The sequence below is a fragment of the Sturnira hondurensis genome, unplaced genomic scaffold, assembly GCF_014824575.4.
Source record: "Sturnira hondurensis isolate 20B ecotype Veracruz unplaced genomic scaffold, ASM1482457v3 Scaffold0000256, whole genome shotgun sequence".
In the NCBI taxonomy this organism is placed as follows: Eukaryota; Metazoa; Chordata; class Mammalia; order Chiroptera; family Phyllostomidae; genus Sturnira; species Sturnira hondurensis.
Window position 1 is genome coordinate 1,917,139 of NW_028072887.1, and position 27,375 is coordinate 1,944,513.

General features: G+C 36.4%; 1 protein-coding gene across 3 annotated transcripts in view; it reads left to right on the forward strand.

Moving 5' to 3' along the window:
• The first annotated feature begins 4,707 nt into the window (after positions 1 to 4,707).
• CCNT2 (cyclin T2) overlaps positions 4,708 to 27,375 on the forward strand; it is a 43,013-nt gene continuing 20,345 nt past the window's right edge. The window contains exons 1-3 of one of the 3 annotated variants that reach the window (XM_037069330.1): positions 4,708 to 5,138; positions 5,849 to 5,930; positions 26,347 to 26,475. In XM_037069330.1, coding sequence (XP_036925225.1) covers positions 4,981 to 5,138; positions 5,849 to 5,930; positions 26,347 to 26,475 — 369 coding nt within the window. In that variant the 5' untranslated portion in view covers positions 4,708 to 4,980. The remainder of the gene's footprint in view (positions 5,139 to 5,848; positions 5,931 to 26,346; positions 26,476 to 27,375) is intronic. The other 2 variants (XM_037069409.1, XR_005069938.1) reach the window with 2 other exon arrangements.

Here is a 27,375-nt window from a genome sequence, read left to right on the forward strand (position 1 = left end):
TCCAGGTACATTGGAAAAAAAAGAAATAATCTCTTATTCATACCTCTGTCTGACTTAATCTGGTATAATCCTTCTTCCACCACGATTCCAGAGGAAAATTTCCAAAGTGTATATCTGATCGTATTACTCCCCTACTCAAAATTCCTCATGACCTAAACTGATGGTGCCTAGGTTTGATAATTTCATTGATCAGTATATGTCCCTTTTAAAAATTGTACCTATATCTCTAACAGAGCACACTTCTCATTTGAAATTGCAATTGTTATCTTCCCACCAGACTGGTACTTCCTCCAGAACAGGAACTATGCCTTCATGCGTTCATTCACATGCATTCAACAGTACATATTGAGTGCTTGTTAAGAACCATGCTGGGTGCTAGGATAATGCAAGTAAAAATAAACATGATCTCTGCTCTCAATGGTGCTTATAATCTAGTTAGAGAGACAGGCATCAAATAAGCAACATATCAGTACAAAATTGCTACCAAGAGGTATGAAGGAGCATACAGTGTGTAGAGAGCTTATACTAAGGGATTTAGCCTAGTCAGTGTTGAAGACAGACTTTCCAGAAGAAATGTTGCTTAAAATAGGACAGAAAGAACAGAGAAGAACTAAAAGAGAACAGAGAAAAGTGCCAGACAGAGAGAATAGCATAAATGACACCCTTGTTGCAGGAGAGAATATGGCAAGAAATAAGACCACTGAAGCTAGAGGTAATAAAGCAAGATGTTCTGGTATAATGTAGTGAGATGACACGAGGTTGTAAGTCAGTTGAGGAATTTATCTATCAAAAAGCAATGAGGTTTTTAAGTAAGGGGTGACATAACTAGAGTTGAGTTTTGAAAAGACCCTTCTGGCACTAAAATAACACTGCTTATTACCAGAATCTTGAAAATGACTCTCAGGAAAATCACTTTTTGTCTGAAATCTTGTTTGTTATCTACTCCAAAATAAACCCCTGATCAAAAAAATCCCAGCACCATCAGATTCCAAAGAAGAGCCATTCATAGCCATTCAAGCATTTCTCACCTTTTTACCCCACCCTTGCCCATCTTTTCGACCTCTCCTAAAAAGGAAGCCAGTCTGACTCAACTCAGTTTATATTTTCCAACAAGAAAACTTGAACCTAGATTCAAGCAATTACTTAAGATTAGCTTCATCTGTTTAACTCAAAGAGACAATTCTGAGGTTTTTTTCCCAATCAAAATTGAGCAAAAGTGTATTGAAGTTTCTATTTTTGAATATACAACACTAATCAAAACCTAATAAAAAATAAAAAGTTTATTTTTGAAAAGTCAATACATGAACACATTAGAAGAGTTCAAAAAAACCAAATTCAACCTGCGTGTCTCAGAAAGAACTAATTTTACCTGTTTGTGTATTCTTGCAAAGATAGTCTATGAGTATACAAATATTTACATGTATATATTCCTTTATTTTGCCAAAACAGTAGCATCTTGCTTTTTTCTTCTGCTTAATATTTGGGAGTGTTTCCACATATAAGCTGCCTTCTCTTTTTTATATGTCTATTTTATTTTTTATTCTTAAATTACAGCTGACATTCAGTATTATTTTGTATTAGTTTCAAGTGTACAGCATAGTGTATGTTACAAAGTGTTCTCCCCAATATTTCAAGTACCCACCTGACACCATACATAGTTTTTATAATACTATCAACTATATTCCATATGCTGTACTTAACATCCCCTTGACTATTTTGTTACTACCAATTTGTACTTCTTAATCCCTTCTCCCTTTTCGGCCAGCCCCCCAACCACCCTCCATCTGGCAATCATCAGTTTGTTCTCTACATCTATGATTCTGTTTCTACTTTATTCATATAAGTCTATTTTAAGTTAATAACTTAAGTTTGAACACATCCTAAAGTTCTACATTTTTACACCCCCCTATTTAATATTTTTCATGTCACAATTTACATACTTTTCTCTTATGTATCCATTAGCAAATTATTGTAGTTATAGTTATTTTCATACTCTGTCTTTTAACCATTATACTCACTTTATGTGATTAACCCAGCACCTTTACATTAGATTATTCTTATACTACATATTTATCTTTACCTGTGAGGTTTACACTTTTATATGTTTTTGTTACTAATCGGAGCCCTTTCTTTTCAGCTTTAAAAATCCCTTTTAACATTTCTTATGAAGCCAGTCTAGTAGTGATGAACTCTTAGCTTTGGCTCATTCACAAACTTCCACCTCTCCTTCATTTCTAAAGGACTTTGCCAGGTAGAGTTTTCTTTGTTGGGAGGTTTTTTTTTCCTTTCAGCACTTTGATGCCTTCTTTTTAATAGCTAAATAAGTATTTCATTGCATAGATGCACTGATCATCAAATCCTCATGTCACAAACAACCATGCTTCCAGTCTTTTGCAATTACAAACACCTGAGAATATCCTTATAATGTAAACATATTTTCATATGCTTATTTGCCATCAGTATAACTTCTTTGCATCTGTTCACTTCTTTAGCCCATTTTCAAAACAGATTCATTTTCTTGTTGTTTTCAGTTCTTTGTGTATTTTGCAAAGAAGTCCTTTATCAGATATGTATTCTGCAAAGATTTTCTCTTTGTATTTTCACTCTCTCAACAGTGTCTTTCGAAGACCCAAGGTCTTTAGTTTTAATGAAGTCCCACTTTTTTCTTTCATGGATAATGCTTTTAATGTTTCATCTAAAAATTCATTGCCATCACAAGGGCGCCTAGATTTCTTTAGTGTTTTCTTCTAGAAGTTTCATATAGAGACAGTTGTCGTGAAACATAAGGTCTGTGTCTAGATTCTTTCCTTTTTTTGCATATGAATGTCCAGTTGTTCTGGAGTCATGTTGAAAAGATTGTCCTTTCTGAATTGAACTGCTTTTGATCCTTTGTCAAAGATCAGTATACTATATTTGTGTGGTTCTGTTTCTGGGATCTCTACTCCTGTCCTCTGATCCACATGTCTTTTCTTTTGTCAACATATGCTGTCTTTATGACTGCAGCTTTGAGGTTGGATAGTCCAACTTTTTCTTTGGTATTATGTTGGCTGTTTTGGGTCTTTTGTCTTTTCACATAAATGTAAGAATGAATTTGTTGCTATCTACAGAATAACTATAAAATTTTGATTGATATTACATTGATTATATATAGATCAAATTGGAAAGAATATCTAATGATAGTCTTCTAATCCACGAACCAGAAATAACCCTCCATTTAGATCTTCTTTCATTTCTTTAATCAGAATTTTCTAGTTTTCTACATATAGATCCTGTCCACGTTAGATTTCTGCCTAAGGATTACTTTTTGTAAACCATATTGTTTTAAATTTCAAATTCTGACTGCACATTGCTGATACACATTGGCTCATATATAAATCTTATATTTTATAATCTTCCTACAATTACTTACTCATTACAGCTTTTTTTACACTTTGAGATTTTCTACGTAAACAATTGTCATCTGTGAACAAAGTGAGGCTTATTTCTTCTTTCCCAATGTTTACCTTTCTTTTTCTATACTTATTTACTGGGACTTCCAATACAATGCTGAAAGGAGTGGGGAGAGGATATATATATATCCCTGACTTGGCAGGAAAGTTTCTAGTTTCTCACCACTAAGTATAATGCTAGCTGAAGGGTTCTTACAAGTGCCTTCAAGATGAGGAAGTTCCCTCCTATTCCTAATTTGTTTAAAGCTTTTATCATTATGAATATTGGAGTTGGCACTTTATAAACTTCGCTTTAAATCATTCCTGGAACATCTAGGCAGCATAAGATGTGAGACCAGCAGGAAATGGAGTTATTCTGACAACTATTCATGATAACTGCCTACTGCAACTGTATCAATAGCTGGATTCTATGTGGTGGGGACAGGCAGAGCCAACATCCAGCAGTGTGATGAGCATAGGAACCCCCAGATGACAAAAGCCTGGAGTTTTAATCAGGAACTCACTTAAAAATAATACCAGTTGCCTTTTAGAAGTATGTCTAACTATACTCTGACTCATGCCCAGAGTTAAGCTCTGCGGCACTTTCTTACGTGAACTTGAGAAGTTAATTAACAGACATGCGGTGTTCTTGTATTGAATACTAAAGACAAAATTTCTACGCAGCCTCTCTGGTACTATCTGCTACTCCTAACTTTTTAAAAAAATCGTAGCGAGGTTTAAAAACACTATTGATGTGGAGTTAAAACCTATTATAGAAAGCTCCTCTAGGTCCTAATTGCATAACCTTTGGCAAGCAATTAACAAAAGACAAACCAATGGCCTGCGTGGTTGTTGGACTCAAAGCAAGATAATGTTGGAAATACACTCAAGTGTGACACACAGATGAAGCGTTATTTCTTATGCAGTTTCCTAGCTACCTCCTTCCCAGAGCCACCGGTTGGTCTGAGGCTGTCCAGCTCACGAGAGCATACGAAAGTGCGTGAACCAACGTCGGAGAAAAGTGAAGATTCTAACGGGTCGCTGCGCGGAAGGTTTTTGTACTTTAAAAGAGCCACCACGCCCCTGACCGAAGAACCCACCCACATTTTAGAGTCCACCAACCGGCTCTATGGCGCAGCCGCCCCACTGACCGCCCGCCTACCTCTCTCCACACCCTACCTTAAACCAACCTCTTCCTTTCTCTTCTCCCCCGCCCCTTCACCTCGCCAATCCTACATCCGGCATGCACTGCGCCGACCTTTTCCTTCCGCCGACCCCCACCTCCGGGCGCTTCCAAATGACAAGGAGCGCGGAGCACTATGGGACTGTACGCAAAAGCGAGACAGGAGCAGAAAAAAAGAAAGCAAAAGACTAGCGGAAGCCGATAGGGCGGCCCCCCCGCGCACGCGCGCGGCGGCGGCTAGGGTTGAAAAGAGGCAGAGTGTTGTCTACGGCGAGCGGAGTGGGGCGGGGTCGCGCGGCCTTGGCGGGGAGTCCGCGAGCCGGCAGGGGTGGGGGTGTGGGTTAGGGAGCGGGCGGAGGAGGAAGTGTCATGGCGTCGGGCCGTGGAGCTTCTTCTCGCTGGTTCTTTACTCGGGAACAGCTGGAGAACACGCCGAGCCGCCGCTGCGGAGTGGAGGCGGATAAAGAGCTTTCGTACCGTCAGCAGGCGGCTAACCTTATCCAGGAGATGGGACAACGTCTCAACGTGTATCCTTTCCTGTTCTTGGCCCTTCGCTGCTCACGCCCTGTCCTCAGTAGTCGCCCTGTCTCCGGGCTTGGCGTCCCGCGAACATGGCGCCGCTGCCTTCGGTCGGGCTCGGGCTCTGAAGGCCGCGAGAGGCCAGCGGAGGAGGGGTGAAAGAGAGGAGTCCGGGAATGCGGTTTGGGAGGCTGCGTTGTGTAACCTGTTTGGGGCCGCGCGTGGTGGTGGCGGCGGGGTATGGGCGTACCGCAGAGACGCGAGTCAGGATTATCGCAGATGAGAGACGGCTGCTTGAGGGTGTGGGAGGTAGGAAGGTTAGCGATGCTGAAAGGCGTATACTGTGTTCCCAGCCTTTCCCCGCGCTCCTCGCCTGTTTGATGGCGGTTCTCTCGTACCTTGGGAACCCACGGAGGTCTTTCCGTTCTTGGCGTGTTTTTGTACAAATGTGAGCGCGGGTTTCAACTGTTTGATTTTCGGTTTATTCAGTTGTAGCTATTGATAAATCTTACCTGAGCTCATTTAGTAGTAATATTAGAAAGAAGTGCTCAGAGTTGTTATTACTATTAGTTTGGCGTCGAGCCTTCACCACCCTGTCGGGCTTTATTATTTTAACGAGTTTTGGTTTGTTTTTGTGTGGACGGGAATTTTCTATCAAAGTTGTTTTGGAAATTAGATCTTGTTTTTTCTCACATATTTCCTAAATGTAATGTTTCAGCTCTCAGCTTACAATAAACACTGCGATTGTTTATATGCACAGATTTTATATGTACCATTCTTTCACCAAATTCAATAGAAACGTAAGTACTATTTTACTGTCAGTTTTTACTACAACCAAATTTCAAGTGAGTGGATACGCAGAAAAAAATTGGTTATGGGTTTTACTTTTGGATTTAATGTTCTTCTACTAATGAAGGTAAATCTCATGATGGACGTTTTGCTTCAATTGGCCTAGTTTGGGGGATTTAAAAAATTTTGTGATTATAAGCTGCCAGGCACTGTGTTAGGCCCTGCCAGGTTCTTTGAACTAAAAAGATAAATAAGAAACACTTCTTTAGTTGAAGGGTTATTAAATCGATATAAATTTAAATTTTATACTTATTATTTCAATTTCAAATCGTAATGTAAAGTGTAATTTGGGCAAGCCTAGTCATTCTTTTGTACATCTTAATTGTCTCGGACTCATACAGTTTTCAAATACTGTGACTAGGACTTAATTCAACTGTAGCATGAGTTTGAAATGACCTTTTGAAAGAATTAAATGTTCACCTGAAATATTAAATTTGCGAACAATAATTTATTAAGATATAAAACATTCTTGTATATCACACGTTAGCTTTAGTTTGCTTAAATTGTTGATGATTCAAACGTCAAATCTTGCTTCCAGCATTATGTTGTGGGGCGGGGTATAATTTTGAAGTAAAACTTCTCCAATATTAAGACGCTGATTTTTAACATAATCTGTGTGGCAAATTTAGTAATGGTGTTTAGTTGAAGTTTTTATGTTATGAAAGTTGTGAATTTGGTCTGTTCGTTTCAGAGTACTATGCGTACTATGTTGCATTTGTTAACAAAGAAAATTGTGTCTTGTTTAGAAATATTTAATCCTACCTTAATTCTCACTGTATTTTTTGGTCTTTTTATCACAGCTATTTTTAGAATGCTATTCCAAAAGGTGTGGGTAGAGAAATGGACCAGGGAAGACTTTATGCTATTTGTGGATTGTCATTAGGACCTTACAAGCTAAGAAAACCGTCTCTGAAAAGTCCTTAATTTTTTTTTTATTAAAACGAAAACATCATAGTTTATATTGGTTCCTGTTTAAATATATTCTGATCATAAGTCTGACTTGGTGTATTAGATCAGCATATAGGTTTATCTTGAACAGTGTGTATTTTCTTTGTATGCGTTTTGGTCTCCCATTCTTTGTTGCTTCTACTCTTTCTCTTTTAAATCTGCATGATTCTTGATCTGCTTCCATTTTCCTAGTATTTATTGGGCAAAGAACTTAGGTCAATAATGGTGTTATGGAAGAGAGAGGAAGCTTTATTGGTAATAACATTTAGATTGAGAGAATTAAATTTTTTTAAATACTTTAATTTATTTTTAGAGAGGGGAAGGGAGGGAGAAAGAGCTAGCTAAACTGCAGTGTATGGTTGCCTCTGTCATGCCCCCTACTGGTGACCTGGCCTGCAACCCAGGCATGTGCTCTGACTGGGAATCCAACCAATGACCCTTTGGTTCACAGGCCAGCACTTAATCCACTGAGCCACACCAGCCAGAATGAGAGGATTAAATTTTTGTTTAAATTGTCTCCAATGGCAGTAGTGAACTAATGAATCGTAATATAAATGTGGCTTTCCTTTAGCCCTGGAAAATNGATTGAGGTCACCTACTGGTGACCTGGCCTGCAACCCAGGCATGTGCTCTGACTGGGAATCCAACCAATGACCCTTTGGTTCACAGGCCAGCACTTAATCCACTGAGCCACACCAGCCAGAATGAGAGGATTAAATTTTTGTTTAAATTGTCTCCAATGGCAGTAGTGAACTAATGAATCGTAATATAAATGTGGCTTTCCTTTAGCCCTGGAAAATGCTGGTAGAAATCAAATCAGAAATCAAGTCTAGAATAGTTCTAGAAATTCTTTATGTGGCTACAGATGTCCCATTTGCTGAATCAGGCTTACTTTTTTTCTTCCAAGAAATTATCTCTCCATAAGACTACACTTCATATTTTGAATGCTCCCTCTTTCATAATTTGTCTCTGTGGCCTGGTTGGTGTGCTTTAAAACTATTTTGCTTACAGCTAAAATTTACAGCTTCAACTTTAAGTTACTGGTGAACTCCAGGTCACTCGAATTCTAACTTTCACTATTTTATTCAAATGCCATTGTTTAATTAAAAGCTGGAGTTTTAATCTTTATTACCTTACTTAGTGTTGTCTTATGTATGTGTAAGTAAACTTAAGCATTTTACATTGACTTATTATTAGGATAATTGAAATACGATGTTAATTTCTATTTTAAAAAGTAACATTGCACCATTCATATCAAATTGTTTCTACTTTTGCTATTAAATCAAAAGTGGTTTTAGTATTTCTGTTGGTGCATTTACAGTTGTACAGCCTCACTCTTTGGTCCTTTTTTCCTATTCTTTGAGGGTGAATGGGGTAGTCTTAAATTAAATGTGAGTCACTTTTAAATTCATACTCCCCCACATCATGGGGGGGAAATTTTTATAGGATTATAATGGAGTGGGATAATAAACTAAACTTAAAAAAAGCATGGGTCCTCACAAAGTAAACTGAGCATCACTGAGTAAATTAAACCCTAACACGCTTAAATTTTACAGTGCTGGTTGACAATACATCTAGTTTTAATAAGTATGCATTAATTACTAAAATATTCTTTACTATTTATGTGGTTTCATTTTTTCCCACATGGACAGATTTTAAAAGTAAGAAATTCTGTAAAACCTAAGTGCCATTGTATAGAAGAATAAAACCAAGTTTCAACATGTTTTGTGACCCAGAAACTTTTGTCATTGAATTTCATTGTCTTTTTCTTTTGGAGAGTAGGATCACAATCAGCAGTAAATGACTTTTGTATGTAACCTAGTTAGATAATTCTGCCCCTTTTCTCACTGGATGCAGTGAGGTTTATGTAGTTGGGATTAGTAGTTAAAAATTGACTCTTACTGGATCAAGCTCAATACAAATCTAGTAAAATAAAAAAGCCTTGGAGCTAACAGTGCCTGCAAGGTATATATTGTGGGAGAGCATCCTCCCCAAGGTCAATTACAGATTAGATATTGACCCAGTTTCTCTAGTTTGTTTGGACAATTCTGCTCATTAACTTGGTTAGATAAGTTTATGGTTCATTTGTTTTGTATATCCCAAGTCTAATGAGTTCTGTTAAGATTGGGTTGTAAAGAGCACACTCTTTACTGAATTTCGTTGGTCATGGTCTGTTGTCATAACATTTCTCTATGTTCCCTTGCCTCTCTAGAGCTACAGCAATCAGAACTGTACATGAGATGCCAAATTTAAGTGTGTTGTAATTCTGTTTAAGGTTCCAAGAGTACATGTTTGGTTAAGGACAATATTCAAGATTAGGGATGATTTTAAGGAATGACTATAATGATCTTTTCATATCTGAGTTTGATTTTAATACAGCTAAGTTTGATTGGTCAGCTAATACACATAAGCAAACTTACATTTGCTTATACTAACTTTGCATCACCACTTTCTGCTGACAATATTAATCTTTTCTCAATTGATTTGGCTCTTCTTGACTAGTAGATATCATTTGAAAATTGGAGGTTTTTAATCTATCTAGAAAGGTGCTCACTATCTCTTCTTTGATAATATAACATTCTTAACATTTTTTAAATTGAGTTTTGAGGGTGGAAAGAGAGATAAACTTGGATTTGTTGTTCCACTTATTTATGCATTCACTGGTTGATGCTTGTATGTGCTCTGACTAGGATCAAACCCCTTTTTAGAAGTAAATTTTATCCACTTTACATTGTGCTTATTTATAATCATGTTACTCATAAAATTGTCATACATGATTGCCTTTTGTGAAAGAAGACATTTGGGGGGAATTGGTTAGCCAAAGGGTCTTGCTTTAAGTTTTTATTATGAAAGCTCTAACTTTTCTCAAACAATGTAGATAAAGTTAAATGTAAACATACCACCCCCCCCCCCCCAACACACACACACGCACACATTCAAATGACAAACTAGAAGGTACGTGCTGTGAAGGGCAGGTCTTTTTGTTTTCTTTCTGTCTTTGGCTTTGCTTATTTGTGTTTCCAGTACCTCTCAGAGCAGATATTCAGCAACTGTTTAGCAATAGAATGGATCGAATCTTGTTACCCATAGCTCTTTTGAATGACTCCTTATATTTTTCTCCNGCTCTAACTTTTCTCAAACAAAGCAATGTAGATAAAGTTAAATGTAAACATACCACACCACACCCCCCCCCAACACACACACATGCACACATTCAAATGACAAACTAGAAGGTACGTGCTGTGAAGGGCAGGTCTTTTTGTTTTCTTTCTGTCTTTGGCTTTGCTTATTTGTGTTTCCAGTACCTCTCAGAGCAGATATTCAGCAACTGTTTAGCAATAGAATGGATCGAATCTTGTTACCCATAGCTCTTTTGAATGACTCCTTATATTTTTCTCCATATACATATTCCCTGTAGACACAATGTTTTCTTTTCATTGAAAAGAAGTGTAGGCATATAGTAAATGAAAACCATACAAAAAGGGATATGATTAACTTCTCTCCAATCCTCCAAGTGTCTAAGCTTTCTGCCCTACAGCATGTTGGGGTATTTGTGTGCCCTTTCAGAAATACATTTTGCTTGTTTAGGCATGTATGTATGTATATTTTTCAGCACAGAAATCCTCCCCACACAGTTCTTAAATCTAGCACACAGCAGCATGCAGAATTGGACTCATCCTAGTTAGGGTAGTGTGGCTACTTCTAGGGGAGTAATTTTTAAGATGGCACCAAAAGGAATAGTATATTTAGATTGACCCAGTGGATCTAAACTGGGGATAATTTAGCCCAATTGACAGTGTCCACAGACATTTTTGGTTTTCATAATGGGGGAAGGGGTGCCAGTGGCATCTCATAACATAGAAGCCAGATGCTGCTAAATATCCCGCATTGCACAGGACAGAATCCCATAACAAAAAGTTACGTGATCCAAAATGTCAATAGTGGCGAGGCTGAGAGAACCCTGCATTAACCCAAAGAGTTAAGTGAGGGAGGGAGGCTAAAACAAGGTTTTCACTAGATTGACTTTTAGTGCTTGGTGAATTTCATCTATTCAGTAAGAAATTGCCTTTTCATATGTAATCCCTCAAGGACCTTAAGAACAAAGATCACATTTGTAATTTTTTTAATTGAGGGTTTTAGGGAAGCATTTTGAAATTTAAAGTTTAAATTTTGTTTGTTAATAAGTGTCGCCTTTCTATGAAATACTGTTTCTTAGCTTCTTGTTTTGAGTTTGTTATGAACTTGATGCCATATTAAGAAATATTTCTCTAATTTGCCTTCTAATTTTGTTTATGTTATAATTTTGTTAAGTTTGTTAAATCTACTAGGCTTTACTTTTGCTTTTTATTATCTTCATGCTTACCTGGAGATAAGTGTCACCCTATGTTTATTTACTGATATGGGCACAGTTCTTAGGGTTTTTGGTTTCTTTGTTTATTTGTCTTTCTTGGGTTTACTTTGGCATGTGGTTCCTAAACATTTATTTGAAGTTGATGTACTCTTTAATTCAGATAAGGCAGATAATTATAAACAAAATACTTGTCTAAATTCACACACCAACAGAGTGAAAAAAGCAAAAATCACAACCAGATCTAGACTACATAGCTCATGAAGTTGTCACTATGTATACCTCAAGTATCTTTTTCTAAAAATGTCTTCATGTCTGTGAAATTTCTGAATGAAAGCAATATGTGTAAAACTTGTGTTGTGCCACTTGTGATTTATCAGCTACCTGCATCAGAATTATCAGGGTACTCATTAAAAATATGCTTTACTGGACTATGCTTTAGACCTATGTTATCTGAATATTTGTGGTATCTGGGATTCTTGACCTTAGCAAGCTTCCCAGGTGATACTATAATGGCCTCTCCATTGGTCTAAATTTTGCTTTGTTCCCCTGTATGTCTGATAATCCATTGTTAATGCTCTGGTATTGTGAAATCTGAGTGGTAGTTTTCATTAAACCTCCTTTTACTTCTGCCTTTTAATAAATAAAACACTTAGTTTAAGGATAATCTTAAATTCAGAAATCTATTACTACTACTCAGAAATACTGCAGTACTATCCAGTAGAACTTTCTGCAATAATGAAAGAATTTTGTGTCTTTGCTGTACAAATCAGTAGATACTAACCAAAAATAGATCCCTAGATTATAAATTTGAGATTATTAGACTAAATTCTTTTTTAACTAAATTGCACAGATGAAAATTTAAGATCCCACTATGTAAATAGGCACTTTACTTATCTCAACTAAATTATTGTCCTCCTGAGAAAACAGATGCATTTACTAAGTGACTTGTCCAAAATCTAAGCAGCCATTGTATGATTGGCATTTGAACTCGGATCTGTTGCCCAATCTGTAGTTTTCTCACTTTTGTCCTACCCTAATATGTGTAAGAAATAGGGCACACTGCCAGTTGATGCCAGTGATTTCTAAGGAAATGAGTAGACATGTAAATGGAAATACTCTCAGGTTTTGGTTTGCTTACGCATTGGAACAAAGTTCTTTGAAAATTAGGCCTCTAATTCCTCTTCCTGCCATATGTCAGTCTTAGCATTTGTGGATTGTACATCCTGCCTGTCCCTCCCCCCACCTTTTTTTCCCATATGGTGCTTTCTGTTTTTCATATGATGGTGGTTTGTCAGGTTTTATGACTCAGCCAAAATTACAACTCTTCTTAAAGCATTTCCCAGATAACTTCACTCTTTGACTTCTACATTTTTATCTCTAATCTTATCCTTTGAGTCCTATTCACACCCTGTTGTATTCCATCTATTTGCTGTCCTTTATTTAGTGCTGAGGCAAAACCATGCATATGGGAGGTGAAGAGATTATTATTATTGTTATTATTATTATTATTACTATTCTGTTATTGTTATAAAATATAACACAAGCATATAAAACCACCAAATGTATAAGTTAGTGAAGTATAAGGCAACCTTGTAAATCCCACTATTCAAGAAACTGCTAACTGCCCCAAAATTGCTTCCATATGCCCCATTTTGCTGTCAACCCCCTCCCTCCACAAAGTAACCAGTATCCTTTTGTTACAGTAATCACTTTTTTCAGTTCATTTATAGTTTTACTACCCAATTCCGAGTTCCTAAATACCACAGTCTAGTTTTGCCTGTTACTAAAAATTTGATAGGTCTTTTAAGTACTTTCAATATACAGGTTTTTTCCTTCTATCTCTAAATTTTATCTGTTGAAAGACCTAGGGCATTAGACCTGAAGCGTTTCCAGCTATCTGGAATTTATTCACTGTATACTCACAATGCAGCTTATCATGTTCCTTTGTTTTTACATCCCTGCAAATTGCCAGTTGGATCCTGAAACTTGATCGAATTCCTATTAGATCCCTTTGGCAAAACTACAGGTGGTGTTATGTTCTTTTCATCAGGAGCTGCCTAATATCTGGTTGTCTCTCTTTTTGAGGTGTTACCAGCTGTTGATATTCAAAGCCTTGATTCTTTTATTTATTTTTGATATTCTAATTATATCATTTCTTAATCACTTATAAATTGGAGTCTTTTTATAATGGAGTGCTATTGTTTCTATACTATTTGGACACCCAGTGGTACAATTTATATTGGAAAGGAAGGATAAATACTTGTTTTCTTGCCCTGCATTTACCACCTTTGTGAAGAATATTACACATATCATACATTTCTATTAAAAGTGTACAATTACGTAGTAAAACATACAGTTGAATGTTTGTTTTAGTATACTCTCAGACCTGTGCATCAGCTTTAGAAATTTGCATTACCCAAAGAAGAAACCACAGGCCCTTTGTCCCTCTCTCCCAGTCTTTTCTCCAACTTATTCTGGACATTTCTTATAAGTGGAATCATACAATATATTGTCCTTTGTGACTGGGATCTTTAACTTAAGCAAACCTTGAAAATGTGCACTGTCTTATAGCATGTATCAGTACTTCATTGATTTTTCTTGATGAACTACTATTATACCACATTTTTATATACATTCATCAGTTGATGAACATTTGGATTGTTTTTACTTTTTGGTTATCAGTATTGCTATTATGAACATTTATGAATGTGTGGACATATGTTTTAATTTCTCTTGGAGAGGAGTTGCTGGACCACATGGTAACTCTGTACCCCAGTAATCTTGAGTAGCTTCACTAGCAGGGTGTTCCAGGCTCACCTTATACATTTTCTCCTCCACAGCTAGAATGGTCATTTCTTTAAGAAACTTGCTTTCTTTTAGTAGCAAATAGTATTTCAAGATTCCAACTTGGACACTAGGGTTATTTGTTGTTACTATATTGGTCTTCTTTCTGGACATCCTTAATGACCGGTGAAGAAATATGTAGTTCATCAAATATATGTTCACTATGCGCATCGATATATTAAATGTTTATTATTTGCTTATATACTAAATAATGAGAGATACATTAATTGGACTTATATATTTTAAGTAAATAAAATAACCTCAGGAATTCATTCTGATTCAAGTCAACATTTTTAGTTAGCCTCTTGTATTATTACATCTCCCTGACCTTTCTTTCACACCAAAAATCTTAGCTAAGTCTCAGAATAACAGTACTATCACAACCAATGTATTTACTGAAGAATAGTTAAGTGTTTTCGCTTTGTTCTTATTTTTCACCCTTGATTTTTATATGCAGAATAATGAAACTAGACTACCTTTTTCTGACACACACGAGGAAAGATTCAAAATGGATTAAATACTCTGTTACTGCTTTTGTGAAAGATTAGTTTTCATGAACTTTTACGTAGCTGTGCTTCTGCCTTCACTGAACTTTCTTTTGTGTTATTTTGTGTAACATTCAGAAATGTAGCAGCTTGCTTCCTGAGGTTTCCTCTCTGTGTTTCCCTCCCTCGGTTTTCTCTTTGCCTTGTCTCTATCCTGACAATTTTGCTTTAATTCCCAGATGTTTCTCTTCAACATGGAGTCCTGGAAGAGAGCCTTGGGAGATGAATTTCAGAAGTTCGTAGAAGTTAGCTTCAACACTTTAAGCTTTATCTAGGCCTCTTGGATTCACCCACTTACTGCACTTGAAAAATTCCCTTCCAGGTTTAGCTACTATACTCAGTTGACCCACCACGATTTCCAGTGAATACCTGTTGGCTACTCTGAGGTTCTTCTGTAATCACATGCCCTATTACTTTCCTTTGCTTCTTGTTGGATAGATTCTGATACTGTGTAGGTATTGTGGTTACACAGTAGCCTGTTTTGTCCTTACCCATTTGTATTTCAGATTTCCCAAGAATGCCTCTTCAAGTGATTTGGTTGTGAATATCCATGGGGTTTGGGTTTTGCTATTTTGTTACTCTGGTTTTCTGTGGGGATTTGGGTATCACCTGCCACTATCTTCTCAGAATTCCTCAGGTAAGACGTTAAAAGCTTATCCTTATCAGTAAGAAAACAGAGCAGAGATAGTAGGTAACCTGCTCATGTGGGTATAGGACCGAGCCAGTACTAGGGTGAACAAGGGAGAAAATCCTAGGTGGAAAGGACAGCTGATTTAATCAAGGCCAAGGTGTCCCCAAGCCAAAAAAAGAACTGCTAGAACTTGATTCATTTGTTGAAGCTCAGTGGTGAGATGTCTATTCTCATTAGTTCCATTGAGGTTTTTATGAGCTTTGCTGAATTAACATTGAGTGTTACACTCTCAGTAAAAATGTAATTTGAGTTGAGCAGGCAATAGTTACATATTAAAGCATATAATACTTGTTAAATTCCTAATCAGACAGTGCTTGCCCAGAGTTTATTAATTTAACTTATTTAACCTTAAGGCCATGCTGACAAAGGAGGAAGATACATTTATTTGGGTTCATGATTAGAATTTCATACAGGAAAATCTTTAAAAGTATACCACACATTCTTTGTTCTGAAAAATTAAAAAATTTCAAATATCAAAAATCTTACGGTTGCTGCTGGAAAAAGAGTGCTAGTGTAACAGCCTGTATGGTGAAGTTCTCAGATGTATAGATATTTCAGATAACCAGTAGTGTTCTCTGCCTGCTGGAACTTACCAGACAAAAGATAGTGATAGCCACAGAACTCCTGACTGATCAGATAAATATTCAAATTGTTTGTACACTGTGGTTAACTTGTCAGTGACCTCCTGGTGTAAAATATTCATTTAGGAAATAGAAAAAAGCAGCTAGATACAAAAGAGTCAGAAATAGTTTATGTAGTAAAAAGTGGCTAACCCTGAGGTTTAGCAGCTATAAAATGAAAAGGCCACCATTTAAGCTACTATTTTCAAGATGGCCACATGAGCTTACACAGTTTTCTCTTTTCTTACTTTAAAATTTATGAATGGAATTTTTTAAAGGACAATAAGTTTATAATTAGTAATGAGAGTAGAGCCATCAGGAAATGATAGTTTACTAAGTGTTTTGAACTTGAGGTGAATGGTAGAATGAAGTCAGGTGGAATAAAATCTACCACCTAAATATGCCCAAAGCCTGGTAATGGAGGGAGAAGAAATCTGAAGATTCAGGGCTTGGAATGTGCAAGTGATGAAGGGTAAAAGAGAAAAGATGGACTGAAAACAGGATAATTAAATATCAACATGGCAGGAAATCAGATGTTAATTTATGCGTATTAAGTTCATTTGTAAAGTTGCGTTAAGCAAGTTACTAAGCTTAAGAAATACAGTACTTCTTAAGATGATAATGACATAAAATGTTAAGCATCCAGGCCACAGAACCACATCTGAAATGGTTTCTCACAATGAGTTCAATCTTGTAATACCACTACTGAGCATTGAACTCCATCGCTGCACCGATACTAATGCTCACAAAGGTTGATACTGACTGTGAGAATGTACCCTCGACTTTCTGATTTCCTAAATGACTACAGACTCAAAACTCCACGATGGTGCACTGATTAGCTGAACCTGCTTCCATGTGCATGCCTTACCTGCCAGGTGACAGAGAAAATAGGATCTGGGTTTTTTGCTGGGAGGGGCTTGTCAGGGTTTTTGGGTTTGGGTTTTTGTTGTTGTTGTTTTTAAGAGACCAGTAGTTTCTGCCATCAGTATTTCTTTATTGAGCTCAGATATTTATCAAGCAGATGAACATAAGGTTAAAACATTGAGAAACAACCAGTGATTGCTAAAAGTGAGGAAGAAGTAAATGGGAGCCTATAGATAATATTTATGTGTTAGAGATAATTTTATGTAACTATAAGTTATAAAATTTTACATAATACATATATTTAATCAGAAAAACTAAAACTTTAAAAAGGTAAACACAGTTGATGACTGGTTTGGTTGTTCAGTGTAGGATGAAGAGGGTAGGGGAGGTAAAGATGACTTCATTTTTTGTAAATTCTTTTCTACCTGACTTTCTCACAGCCATTTATTTGATACATTTAATTAAAAATAATGCATTTGATGAGAAAATTTTAAAGTTACACAAAATTAAGGGAGATTGGACTAAAGGTTTGTTTTCATGACTATGACCCCAGGATTCCATGAATCTGTGGTATTATGATTTCAAATCACATTATTGACTTTGTGGCAATTTCTGAAAGCCTCATCTTACTATCTTGACATTAGTCATTCAACGAAAATAGAAAAGCAAAACCACAATGAATAACACTTCACACCACTAATAAGGCTATAATCAAGTACTCAAATAATAAAAGTAAAAGTGATGGATGTGGAGAAATAGAACCATCACAAAATGTTGAAAATATAAAAGAGTGTAGATATTTGGAAAACAGTCTAGCAGTCCTTCAAATATAAAGTTTAGAGTCCTGTTAAATATAGTTTGTGTATGACTTAGCAGTTGCATTCCTACATATATACTCAAGAGAAATAAAAATATATGTCCACATAAAAATATGTATAGGAATGTTTATAGCATCATTGTACATAATAGCACAAAAATGAGAAGGACAAATGCCATGCATAATAGCACTTAGTATCTAAAGTAGTCAGCTCTTAGAAGTGGAAAGTAGTAGGATGGTGCTTTTCAGGGACTAGGGGAAAGAAAATTAGTCCCTGCTCATTCAAGATGAGCAACTTCTAAAAATACACACATAATGTGCATATAGTCGACAATACTTAATGTTTCTTGCCATAAGAAAAGTGTTAATGGAAATATGAATTTTTTACAAAGATAAGAAATCTGAATAGCCACGAAACAAGGACCACATACAACTTAATATTTTTAACCCATAAAAAACAAAGAAGTGTTGATATATGCTACAATATAAATGACCTTGAAAGCATTATGTTAAGTGAAAGAAGTCACAAAAATGACATACTACATAATTTCTTTTATATAAAATAGCTAGAACAGTGAAATCTATGGATGGCTGCTTAGGGCTTGGAGGGGTAGGGGTAGTGTAGGTTGATATACCTAAACAGCATGGGGTTTCTTTTTGGAGGTAATGAAAATATTCTAAAATTGACAATGGTAGTAATTGTTGCACAAATATGTGAATATACTAGAAACTATTGAGTTCTATACTTTAAATAGATGAATTGTGTGGTATTGTCACCTGAGTGGTGGTGGTATTCTGGAGATATGGGTTCTTGACCTCTCAAAAGAAAGATTTCAAACAAAAGACAGATAGAAAAGCAGGCAGAAGTTTATTGGCAAAAGGAAAGTACACTTGGAAGATTTCCAAACAGGCAGCTCAGACCACTTAGGGTTTTTATGCTCCCTTGAAATTCCCTTGCTGGCCTCCTGGCTTCCCCTTACCACTTCCTGCCCATGTGTGCATCTCTGCCAGTGGTGGGCTGTCTTACACCTGTGCTGAATCTGGGGCACCTGTCTGGTTACCAGCTGATTCTTATGCTTAAGGTTGATATTTCCATACCCCACTGGTCCCCTCATTTATGTTTAGGATTAATATTTTCTTTTCCCTACCTGTCCCTTCACTCACTTCATGCCTAGCTAGCTACCTACACTGACAGTATGTAAATTTTATTGCTAAAACTGCAAGCGTTCTCCTTAAGGTCAGGAACACAACAGGGATGGCCACTTTAAGCTCTCTTGTTCGACATAGTATTGGAAGTCCTGGCCACAAAAATCAGATAAGAAATAAAAGGCATCCAAGTTGGAAAGGAAGAAGTGAAACTGTCATTATTTGCAAATGACATGTACATAGAGAACCACAAAGATTCCACCAAGAAACTATGAGAACTGACAAATGAATTCCATAAAGTAGCAGAATACAAAATCAATATCTAGAAATCAGTTGCATTTTTACATGCCAATAATAGCCTAACAGGGAAATTAAGAAAACAATCCTGTTCACAACTACTACAAAAAGTAAAATATCTAGTAATAAATGTAACCAACATGTAAAATACCTGAACTTGGAAAATTATAAGACACTGAAGAAAGAAATTGAAAAAAATAGAAGTAAGTGGAAGCACATACTATGTTCATGGATAGGGAGAATTGACATAATTAAAATATTCATACTTTCCAAAGCAATATATAGATTCAGTGCAATTCCTATTAAAATTCCAATAACGTATTTCACAGAAGTAGAACAACATTTCAGAAATTTGTTTGAAACCACATAGCAACAGCAATCCTGAGAGAGAAGAACAAAGTTGGAGGGGGTCACACTAATATTAAACTATACTATAAGGCCATAGTAATCAAAACAGCATGGTACTGGCATAAAAACAGACCCATAGATCAATGGAACAGAATAGAGAACCCAGAAATAAACCCACACCTTTACAGTCACTATTCAACCAAGGAAGCAAGCACATACAATGGGCTAGAGGTAGTTTATTCAGTAAATGCCATTGGGGGTATTGGACAGGTACATACAGAAAAATGAAACTGGATCACCTTCTTACACTATACACAAGACTAAATTCAAAATGGATTAAAGATTTAAATGTTAGACCTGAAATCAAAAATCATAGTAGAAAACAGGCAGCAGATTCTCTGACATTGCTTCTAGCAATATTTTATCAGATATATTTCCCCAGGCAGGGGAAACAAATAAGCAAGTGGGACTACATCAAATGAAAAAGTTTTACACATTAAAGAATACCATCAACAAAATAAAATGTCACCCACAGAATGGGAGAACATATTCATTGATGAAGGGTTAATATCCAAAATTTATGAAGAACTTGTAAAACTCAACAGCAAAAAACAGTCCAGTTGAAAAATGGGTGAAGGACCTGTATAGGCACTTTTTCAAAGAGGATATACAGGTGTCTAGTAGACATGAAAAGAAGCACAACATCACTAATCAGAGAAATTCAGATTAAGAAAACCACAGTGATATGTCACCTTCTGTCAGAATGGCTCTCATCAGTAAATCAACAAGCAAGTACTAGCGTGGATGTGGAGAAAGAGAAACCCTTTTGCTCTGTTGGTGGTAACACAGATTGGTACAGCCCCTGCAGAAAGCAGTATGGAGATACCTCAGAAAATTAAAAGTGGATCTGCCTTTTGACCCAGCAATCCCACTTCTGGAAATGGGAAAACTCTAATTCAAAAAACCATAATCAACCTTATGTTCATTGCAACACTATTTAAAATTGCCGAGATAATGGGGTCAGCCCAAGTGTCCATCAGTAGATGAGTGGATAAAGCAACCGTGGAACATTTACACAATGGAATACTACTCAGCCATAAAAAAGAAAATTTTACCATTTGTGACAGTATGGATGGGCCTGGAGAACATTATGCTAAGTGAAATAAGCCAGCCAGACACAAATCCGTGATTTTATTCATGTGTGGACTCTAGTGAACAAAATGAACTAACAAGCAAAATAGAGACAGGCTCATAGATAGCAGGACAATAGCTGTTGGAGGAGGACTGGTTAGGGGGTAGAGGGATGAAAAAAAGAAAAGAGGATACATGTATATGGACAATAAGGTAAACGGGGTGGTGATTGCAGGCTGGGGGGTGATGCAAATTAATGCAAAAATACAAAAAATTCAGCACACCAAAAAATAATATATTTTTGCCACTCTGATGAAAGAAAAGAAAAAATAACTAAACACCGAGTTTGTCACATTTTCTGTAATGACGTATCAGTCATTGCAAGTGTGGCAAAATTAAGGTTTTAAACCACTTAACATTGTACTGGAATTTTGCTTTAATTTGCTTGTGCTTAGTGATCTTTTCTTATCAACAAATGGTCATTTTGACCTATTCCATTTTCATCTTTGCTGTGGGATGGGCTTACCTCCCTTGCTAAGTTTCTCCTTTACCTTTTTCTATTACGACAGCATTTCTTACGAGTTTTTGCTAAAGTTACATTATTACCACTTTTCCTTAACTATATCCATAGGCGAAGGAACTTCCAAATTTTAAGCTGTGATATCTAGAACCAGCTAGATATTTATTAATGAAGTCCTTTTTAAAGCACTGAAATAATTATCCTAGGGTTAGTCAAGGGAGGGATGGATGGATGTCGGGGCAGTTAAGGCAAAGGGTGAGAATGGCTTTGCTGCCCTATAGGACCTAGAGATGAAATATTACAGCAGTTCAGGAGCTTGTTGATACTGAATTATCAATTAGAAAGCAGTCTTAGAAGTCTTATCTTTGCTTCTTTTACAGCTTTTTAGGATTAGAAGATTTAAACTTGAGTAATTAAACAACTATGGGTAGTTCTTAAGTACAAATGTACACACAAAGTACACACATAACTGACCTCGGATCCTGGCTTCTGGGGTCTGCGGTGTTATGGATGAGACGAGACAAATTCACACGGACTGTCAAGTCCTTTGGAGGAAAAGGGACAGCTCTGCTTCTTTCTCAAGAGGAGAGTGCCTGGGCCCTTACCTGGACAGGCGTTTATTGGGTTCAATTTGCATAGGAATGCAGGGTGTATATGTCAAGCTCATCAGTCATTGTCAGGCAGAAATGATTAAGCAATAGATAACGTTCAAAGAACTTGAGGACATTTTGTGAGTCAGGGTCAAATAGCTAAAGGGCCACAAAACTTTGGGGAAACAAACTCATTTCATGCTTGGACCCTTATCATTTAAATTGAGGGTATTAGCAAAGTAGGCTTCATAGGATATTTCTTAGGCTTGATTGCCCTAGGGAACCAGCCCTTCCTAGCACAGGGCCACACCAACCTCCAGTATTGTTTCAGGCTTAAGTCAGGCAGGGGTAGTAAGGCTGCCAAGAGATTAGGAGACTTCTTGCAGACAGAATGAGGACTCAGGCTATGTCAAAGCCCAGGAGCAAGGGTCCATCACCCCCTTTTTCTATAGCCCCTCAAGTCCTTTTCTGAGGCCCCGTTCATGGCCATGCCTGTCTTAGGTTGTCCCTCCCTTGAGGAATCTTACCTGTCATTGGCTAACCAGACATCTGCCCAGGGCCAAGCAGGGTGAAGAGAAAGGGTGCAGAGGTGGTTCCCCTCAAGGAAGATAAGCTTTGTCTCCTATGTGGCTTATGGTTCCAAGATCCTTTACTCAGCCTTAGCCATGGGGGATTACAGCTTCTGAAACCAGGCAGAGTAGTTCCCAACACAAAACATTAATTGCTAAAAGAATAAAGACCAGATGATTCACATGAAATTTGCTGATATAGCCATTTTGGTGAGTTATGAATTACCCAGGCTTTTTCTTAATTCAGACTGACCTTTCTCCAGCCATCACAGTTCAAGCCAGCAATGGAGGGTGAAGAATATCAGCAATGAGGGCATCATAATGAGCAGAAAGTAGAGATAGCAAAAAATGGGCAGGAGGAAGGAGTCAGATCAAGAGATAGGAAAGGAAACATAAAGGAATAGAGAAAGAGAAAGGAGTGAAAACAAATGGAGGAAAAAGTATTATGGGTGTAACTGTTGAAGTAATGCTAAATATCATATCAGTGTTTGAACCTGTTCAGTTAGGACTAAGAACCTTTAAAAAATTGGGCTTGCCTGGAAGAAAGCAAATTTTTGAAAGTATGTTAAATCACATTTAAAATTTAAGGTCAATAATACACAATTTAATTTTTCAACATAATGGTAATATTTGACTCATTACTATGGGGCACTATTCTTAGTGCTTTACATATATTTATTTACTTAATCCTCACCACAACTTTATGGCAGATACTATTTCTCCCATTTTTCAAATGCAGAAACTGAACCACAAAAAGAATAAGTAGTTTGTCTGGGCTAGCCAGATTACATTGAGGCAATCTGTCTACTGTGCTACAACTGGCTTCATCACCTTTTCCTTTTCCTTCTCCTCTCCATAATTTGTATGGTATATTTCTGTAGAATTTTTGTCTTGTTTTTGAAAATGTAGTATCTCTTTGAAATAGTTGTACATCTGCTAGAGTAACAAACTCTGGACTATTTAAAGATCATTTTTTTCTTCCCTCCAGTTACTCTAATTGGAGAAAGTTTATTAAACTCTAGAAACCAGAACACAAAGGATGGAGATAGTGCATGGTCCCTGACCCCAGTGAACTGAATCTGTAATTGTTTGGTCACTTGAGCCAGCCAAGTATGTATCCAGTATTGGTGTAAATTCTTTTACTGTCAGCCAGGTTTACTTGTGGTGTTAATTAATGCTACCTCCAAAGCCACAAACCAACTAGTAATATTGCCAATGCGTAAAGAATTTGGGATTCTTTTCCTTTTAACAAACCACATAACAGAATCAGCTTTCCATACAAAAAGCAGTGGTGCCTAGTTTGTGATTACCTTCCTTAGTCATCCTTAAAATTAAAGTCTCACATGGAGATATTCACAAAGTATTTATCTAAAAAGGCATTTTGTTTTGTTTTGGAGTAAAATGTTTACAGGCTGTAGAGGAGGAAATAGGAATGGAGTTAGTGGATTTCACCAGGAACTTAGGAAGAGTGTTGGGTATTAGTTGCACTAGAGGAGGATGAGAATTGAGCCCTATTTAGAGGGAACACAAAGACTTCTGTGAGGAGTGTGGGTAAATACACAGGAATCTATCTTGAAGATCATTGCTTAGCTCCCTGAATACTTAATATTTTTAGTTATTTGTTGAATTTGAGAATCATTCACTAGTACACAGACTTTGTTTATATCGAGACTCTCTTGTAAGGGGAAAACTGTGCTTTGAAAGTCCCTTTTGATGTTGAGGTTTTCAACAAATCTGAAGAGGGGTGAACCTGTGACTGGAAATCCTAAAAGATTTTACCAAGAAAAACTCACTGGAGACTTTTACAAGTGCCTTTTAGCAAGTAAGAGAAATTCTGGTTCATCTGGCAGTTAGAGAGGAAGTTTAAATACAAGCTCAGTCTAATTTGACTTGTTCCTCTATTGCTTTGCTCCTTTATAAATACTTGTAGCATTTGAAGGCTGGCTTAGCCATTCCCCTCTTAGACATGAATAAGATAATAAATGAGAAGTGGGAAACTGAGTGTGTATGTTTTATTGAGTGTTTCTTGCATTTCTTACCTTGGTATTGGCTCTTAGATTTTTATTGTGGCATTTGGAATACTTTGAATTTAATATAGGTGCCTTTATATAGAGGTTATCCACATGTCATATATTCAAATATATTGAACAGCAGCTGCACAACGCTGTATAATGGGAACATGAATGAATAATTCACTGTTGAAGCTGCTTCTAAACCAGAGGACACACAAGATTAATAAAATGGAATTTAGAATACAGTATAAGTACAATTATAGAGGTATGCAAAATTTTTTATTGAATAAAGAGGGGCATTTTTACTTTGGAAGGAGATGATCTTTTGAGTTAAGCCTTTAAATAGAAAAGAAATTACTCAGACAAACTAGGTAGCAGTGATAGGAAATTTTAAGTATGGGGAAAATATAACAGGAATAATTGATCTCAGTTGTACTTTCTATGTCTCAGAAGTACAGCCACCGCCACCCCTGTAATGTTCCCCGCCCCAGGTGACTGCTGTTTAACTGTATTTCAAGAATATTAACTATTTTGATGTTGCTTAATTAAATTTATTGTAAAGAATAATAACAGTTTATTCTAAATCTGCAGATTAAGAATATATTGCTTTTTCTTTGAGCAATTTTTTAAATTCAGTTTTTAAAATTTTTTGAGATTTTTATTTTAAAAGGTGGAAATAGGTTGAAGTTATTTAGTTAGGCCTTTCAAAATAACATTAATTCTGGTTGTTTGGAGCCAAACTCACTTAATTTGAGGTCTGTTTTAAGAGATTTGCACATCAGGTAGAGAACTTCTAGTCATATTTACTCATTTGCAAATGCATTTGGAATAGAGAAGTTCCCTTTCAGATCCAAAGTCCAGCAATCAAATTTCATCTCCACAACAATATTTCTAAGTTGTTTTAAAAGCACTCAAAGGAAAGGGTCCACCTTCCCTGTATAAGAACTTTTCTCCTTTTGTTATCTCCCCAAATCACATAGCATGATTTATGCGCCTCTCTATTCCCCTCCCTCTTTTGACATTGTTTCTGTATAGTGATTGATGATGCCCAAGATAAAATGATAGTCAGATGTTTATCTCTTGAAAAATAATATATCTGAATCTTGGCATATAAAAATTACCTCTCCATGAGGTGTTTCTTGGATTTATTGGAGTAAACATTGGTTAGTAACCATGTAAGTTTTAGGTATATAACTTTATAATACAACATCCATTGTGCACTCCCCACACAAAGCCTAGTTTCCTTCTGTCGCTGTGAGATATTTCTTGTGTGTAATCCTAAAATGTTGAGTTTAAAGCATGCCCAGTTTCTGAGTCAGGAGTTATTCAGTTCATTAGTAACTTTGGGGTCAAATATGTGTTCAAAATAGATGTTTCTCTGTCTTGGTCAATGTCTTTATTAGTGCTATGTCCTTATACTTTTAGCCAAAGAATGTAACTCACTCAAGCTTAAAAAATTGTTAATTTCTAATCTCCAGTTGGCAGTGCTTCTGTTGGTTTATTCTTGTTATGCTACTTTTAATGATGTTAGTAAAGTAATAGAGATATTAGGTAGCAATTTCATGTGCAGAATCCTCATTTTGCCATGTAGATCTTGTTCTCTCTCAAGCAAGATTGTGTACCTTTTAGCCACACAGTGACTTTAGTTTAAGAAAATCCTAGAAAGTTGTGACTGCCCAAAAGAAGGAAAATTTGGGTATACTTGACCCACTTTTCATCTTTTTTTTAAAGCTCTATGGTTTCATTCCTTGCCTTGAGGGGCTTTCCCCCCATGTTCATTTACAGTGTGCATTAATATTATTTAAACTTTATTTTTAGGTAAAGTATAAGTCTTTTTCCTTTTTTCCAATAGTGTTCTACTTACAGAACAAGTAAAATAGATTTTATAGACTAGGGTAACTAGTTCTATTTAATGAATAACTTTATTAATATTCTTAGCATCTGTCTTCTGATAGCCCAACTAGCAATTCATACTTTTAAGATTGCATTCTTTCTTTGCATGCCCTTCCCCTTTAGAAAGTAAGTTTCTCCAAAAATGTGTTTTTAAATCACCAACTTCATATCTTTTCTGCAGATAATAGCACCTACTGCATTATTTTTGGCTGCAAAAGTGGAAGAACAGGCTCGAAAACTTGAACATGTTATCAAAGTAGCACATGCTTGTCTTCATCCTCTAGAGCCACTGCTGGATACTAAGTGTGATGTATGTAAAAATTGGGTTTTTTGGTTTTTCTTTGTAGATTTGAAAGCTTTTTATTGTTTAGACTCAATAAAAATATAACTTAGTGTTGCCTTCCAAATGCTGTGTATTTCTTTTACCATTTAAGAATGTAATGCCCGGAAGCAATCTGGCAGAAACATTTTGTGTATGTTCATGAATTATAATGTCATTCTGAATCATGTAAGGTATTCTTTAAGTGCTTCACATTTTGTTTATCTTCACAGCAAATTGTGATACATGTAGAGAGTAAATCATATCACTTCCATTGTTTGGATATATTCAAGACCACAGATAAAAATAACTCTAAATTGTGAGCAAATGAAGGAATAGGAAAACCTCTGTATTTGCCTGCAGACCAGTAATTAATTTCTTTACAGAATTGTCCTTTATTTAATGTGCATATATTACTACTTCTCTTTTTGATACATAAAGATAGCAGTTTACCATGCTTTCATAAGCAGCATTTTATTTTATTTTATTATCTAAGATTTTATTTATCTATTTTTAGAGGGAGGGGAAAGGAGAGAGAAGGAGAGACAATACACATCTGTCTGTTTCCTTGCATGCCCCCAACTGGGGATCTGGCCTGCAACCCAGGCATGTGCTTTTACCAGGGATTAAACCTGCAACCTTTCAGGTTACTGTCGACACCCAGTCCACTGAGCCACACCAGTCAGGGCTGATAAATGTCACTTAAAAATTTTTCTAAAGAGTAGTGCTAGTTTCCAAACAACTTGTTCATCAAGATTTTATTAAATCTTGTTTGAAAGCACCATTTTAATATGTTCTGATATCTTAAAACAAGCTAGAATTCTGGGCCTTTAAAATAATTTTTCTAACACTTATTATAGGTGAGTTACTTTATCAGGAACGTTTAACTAC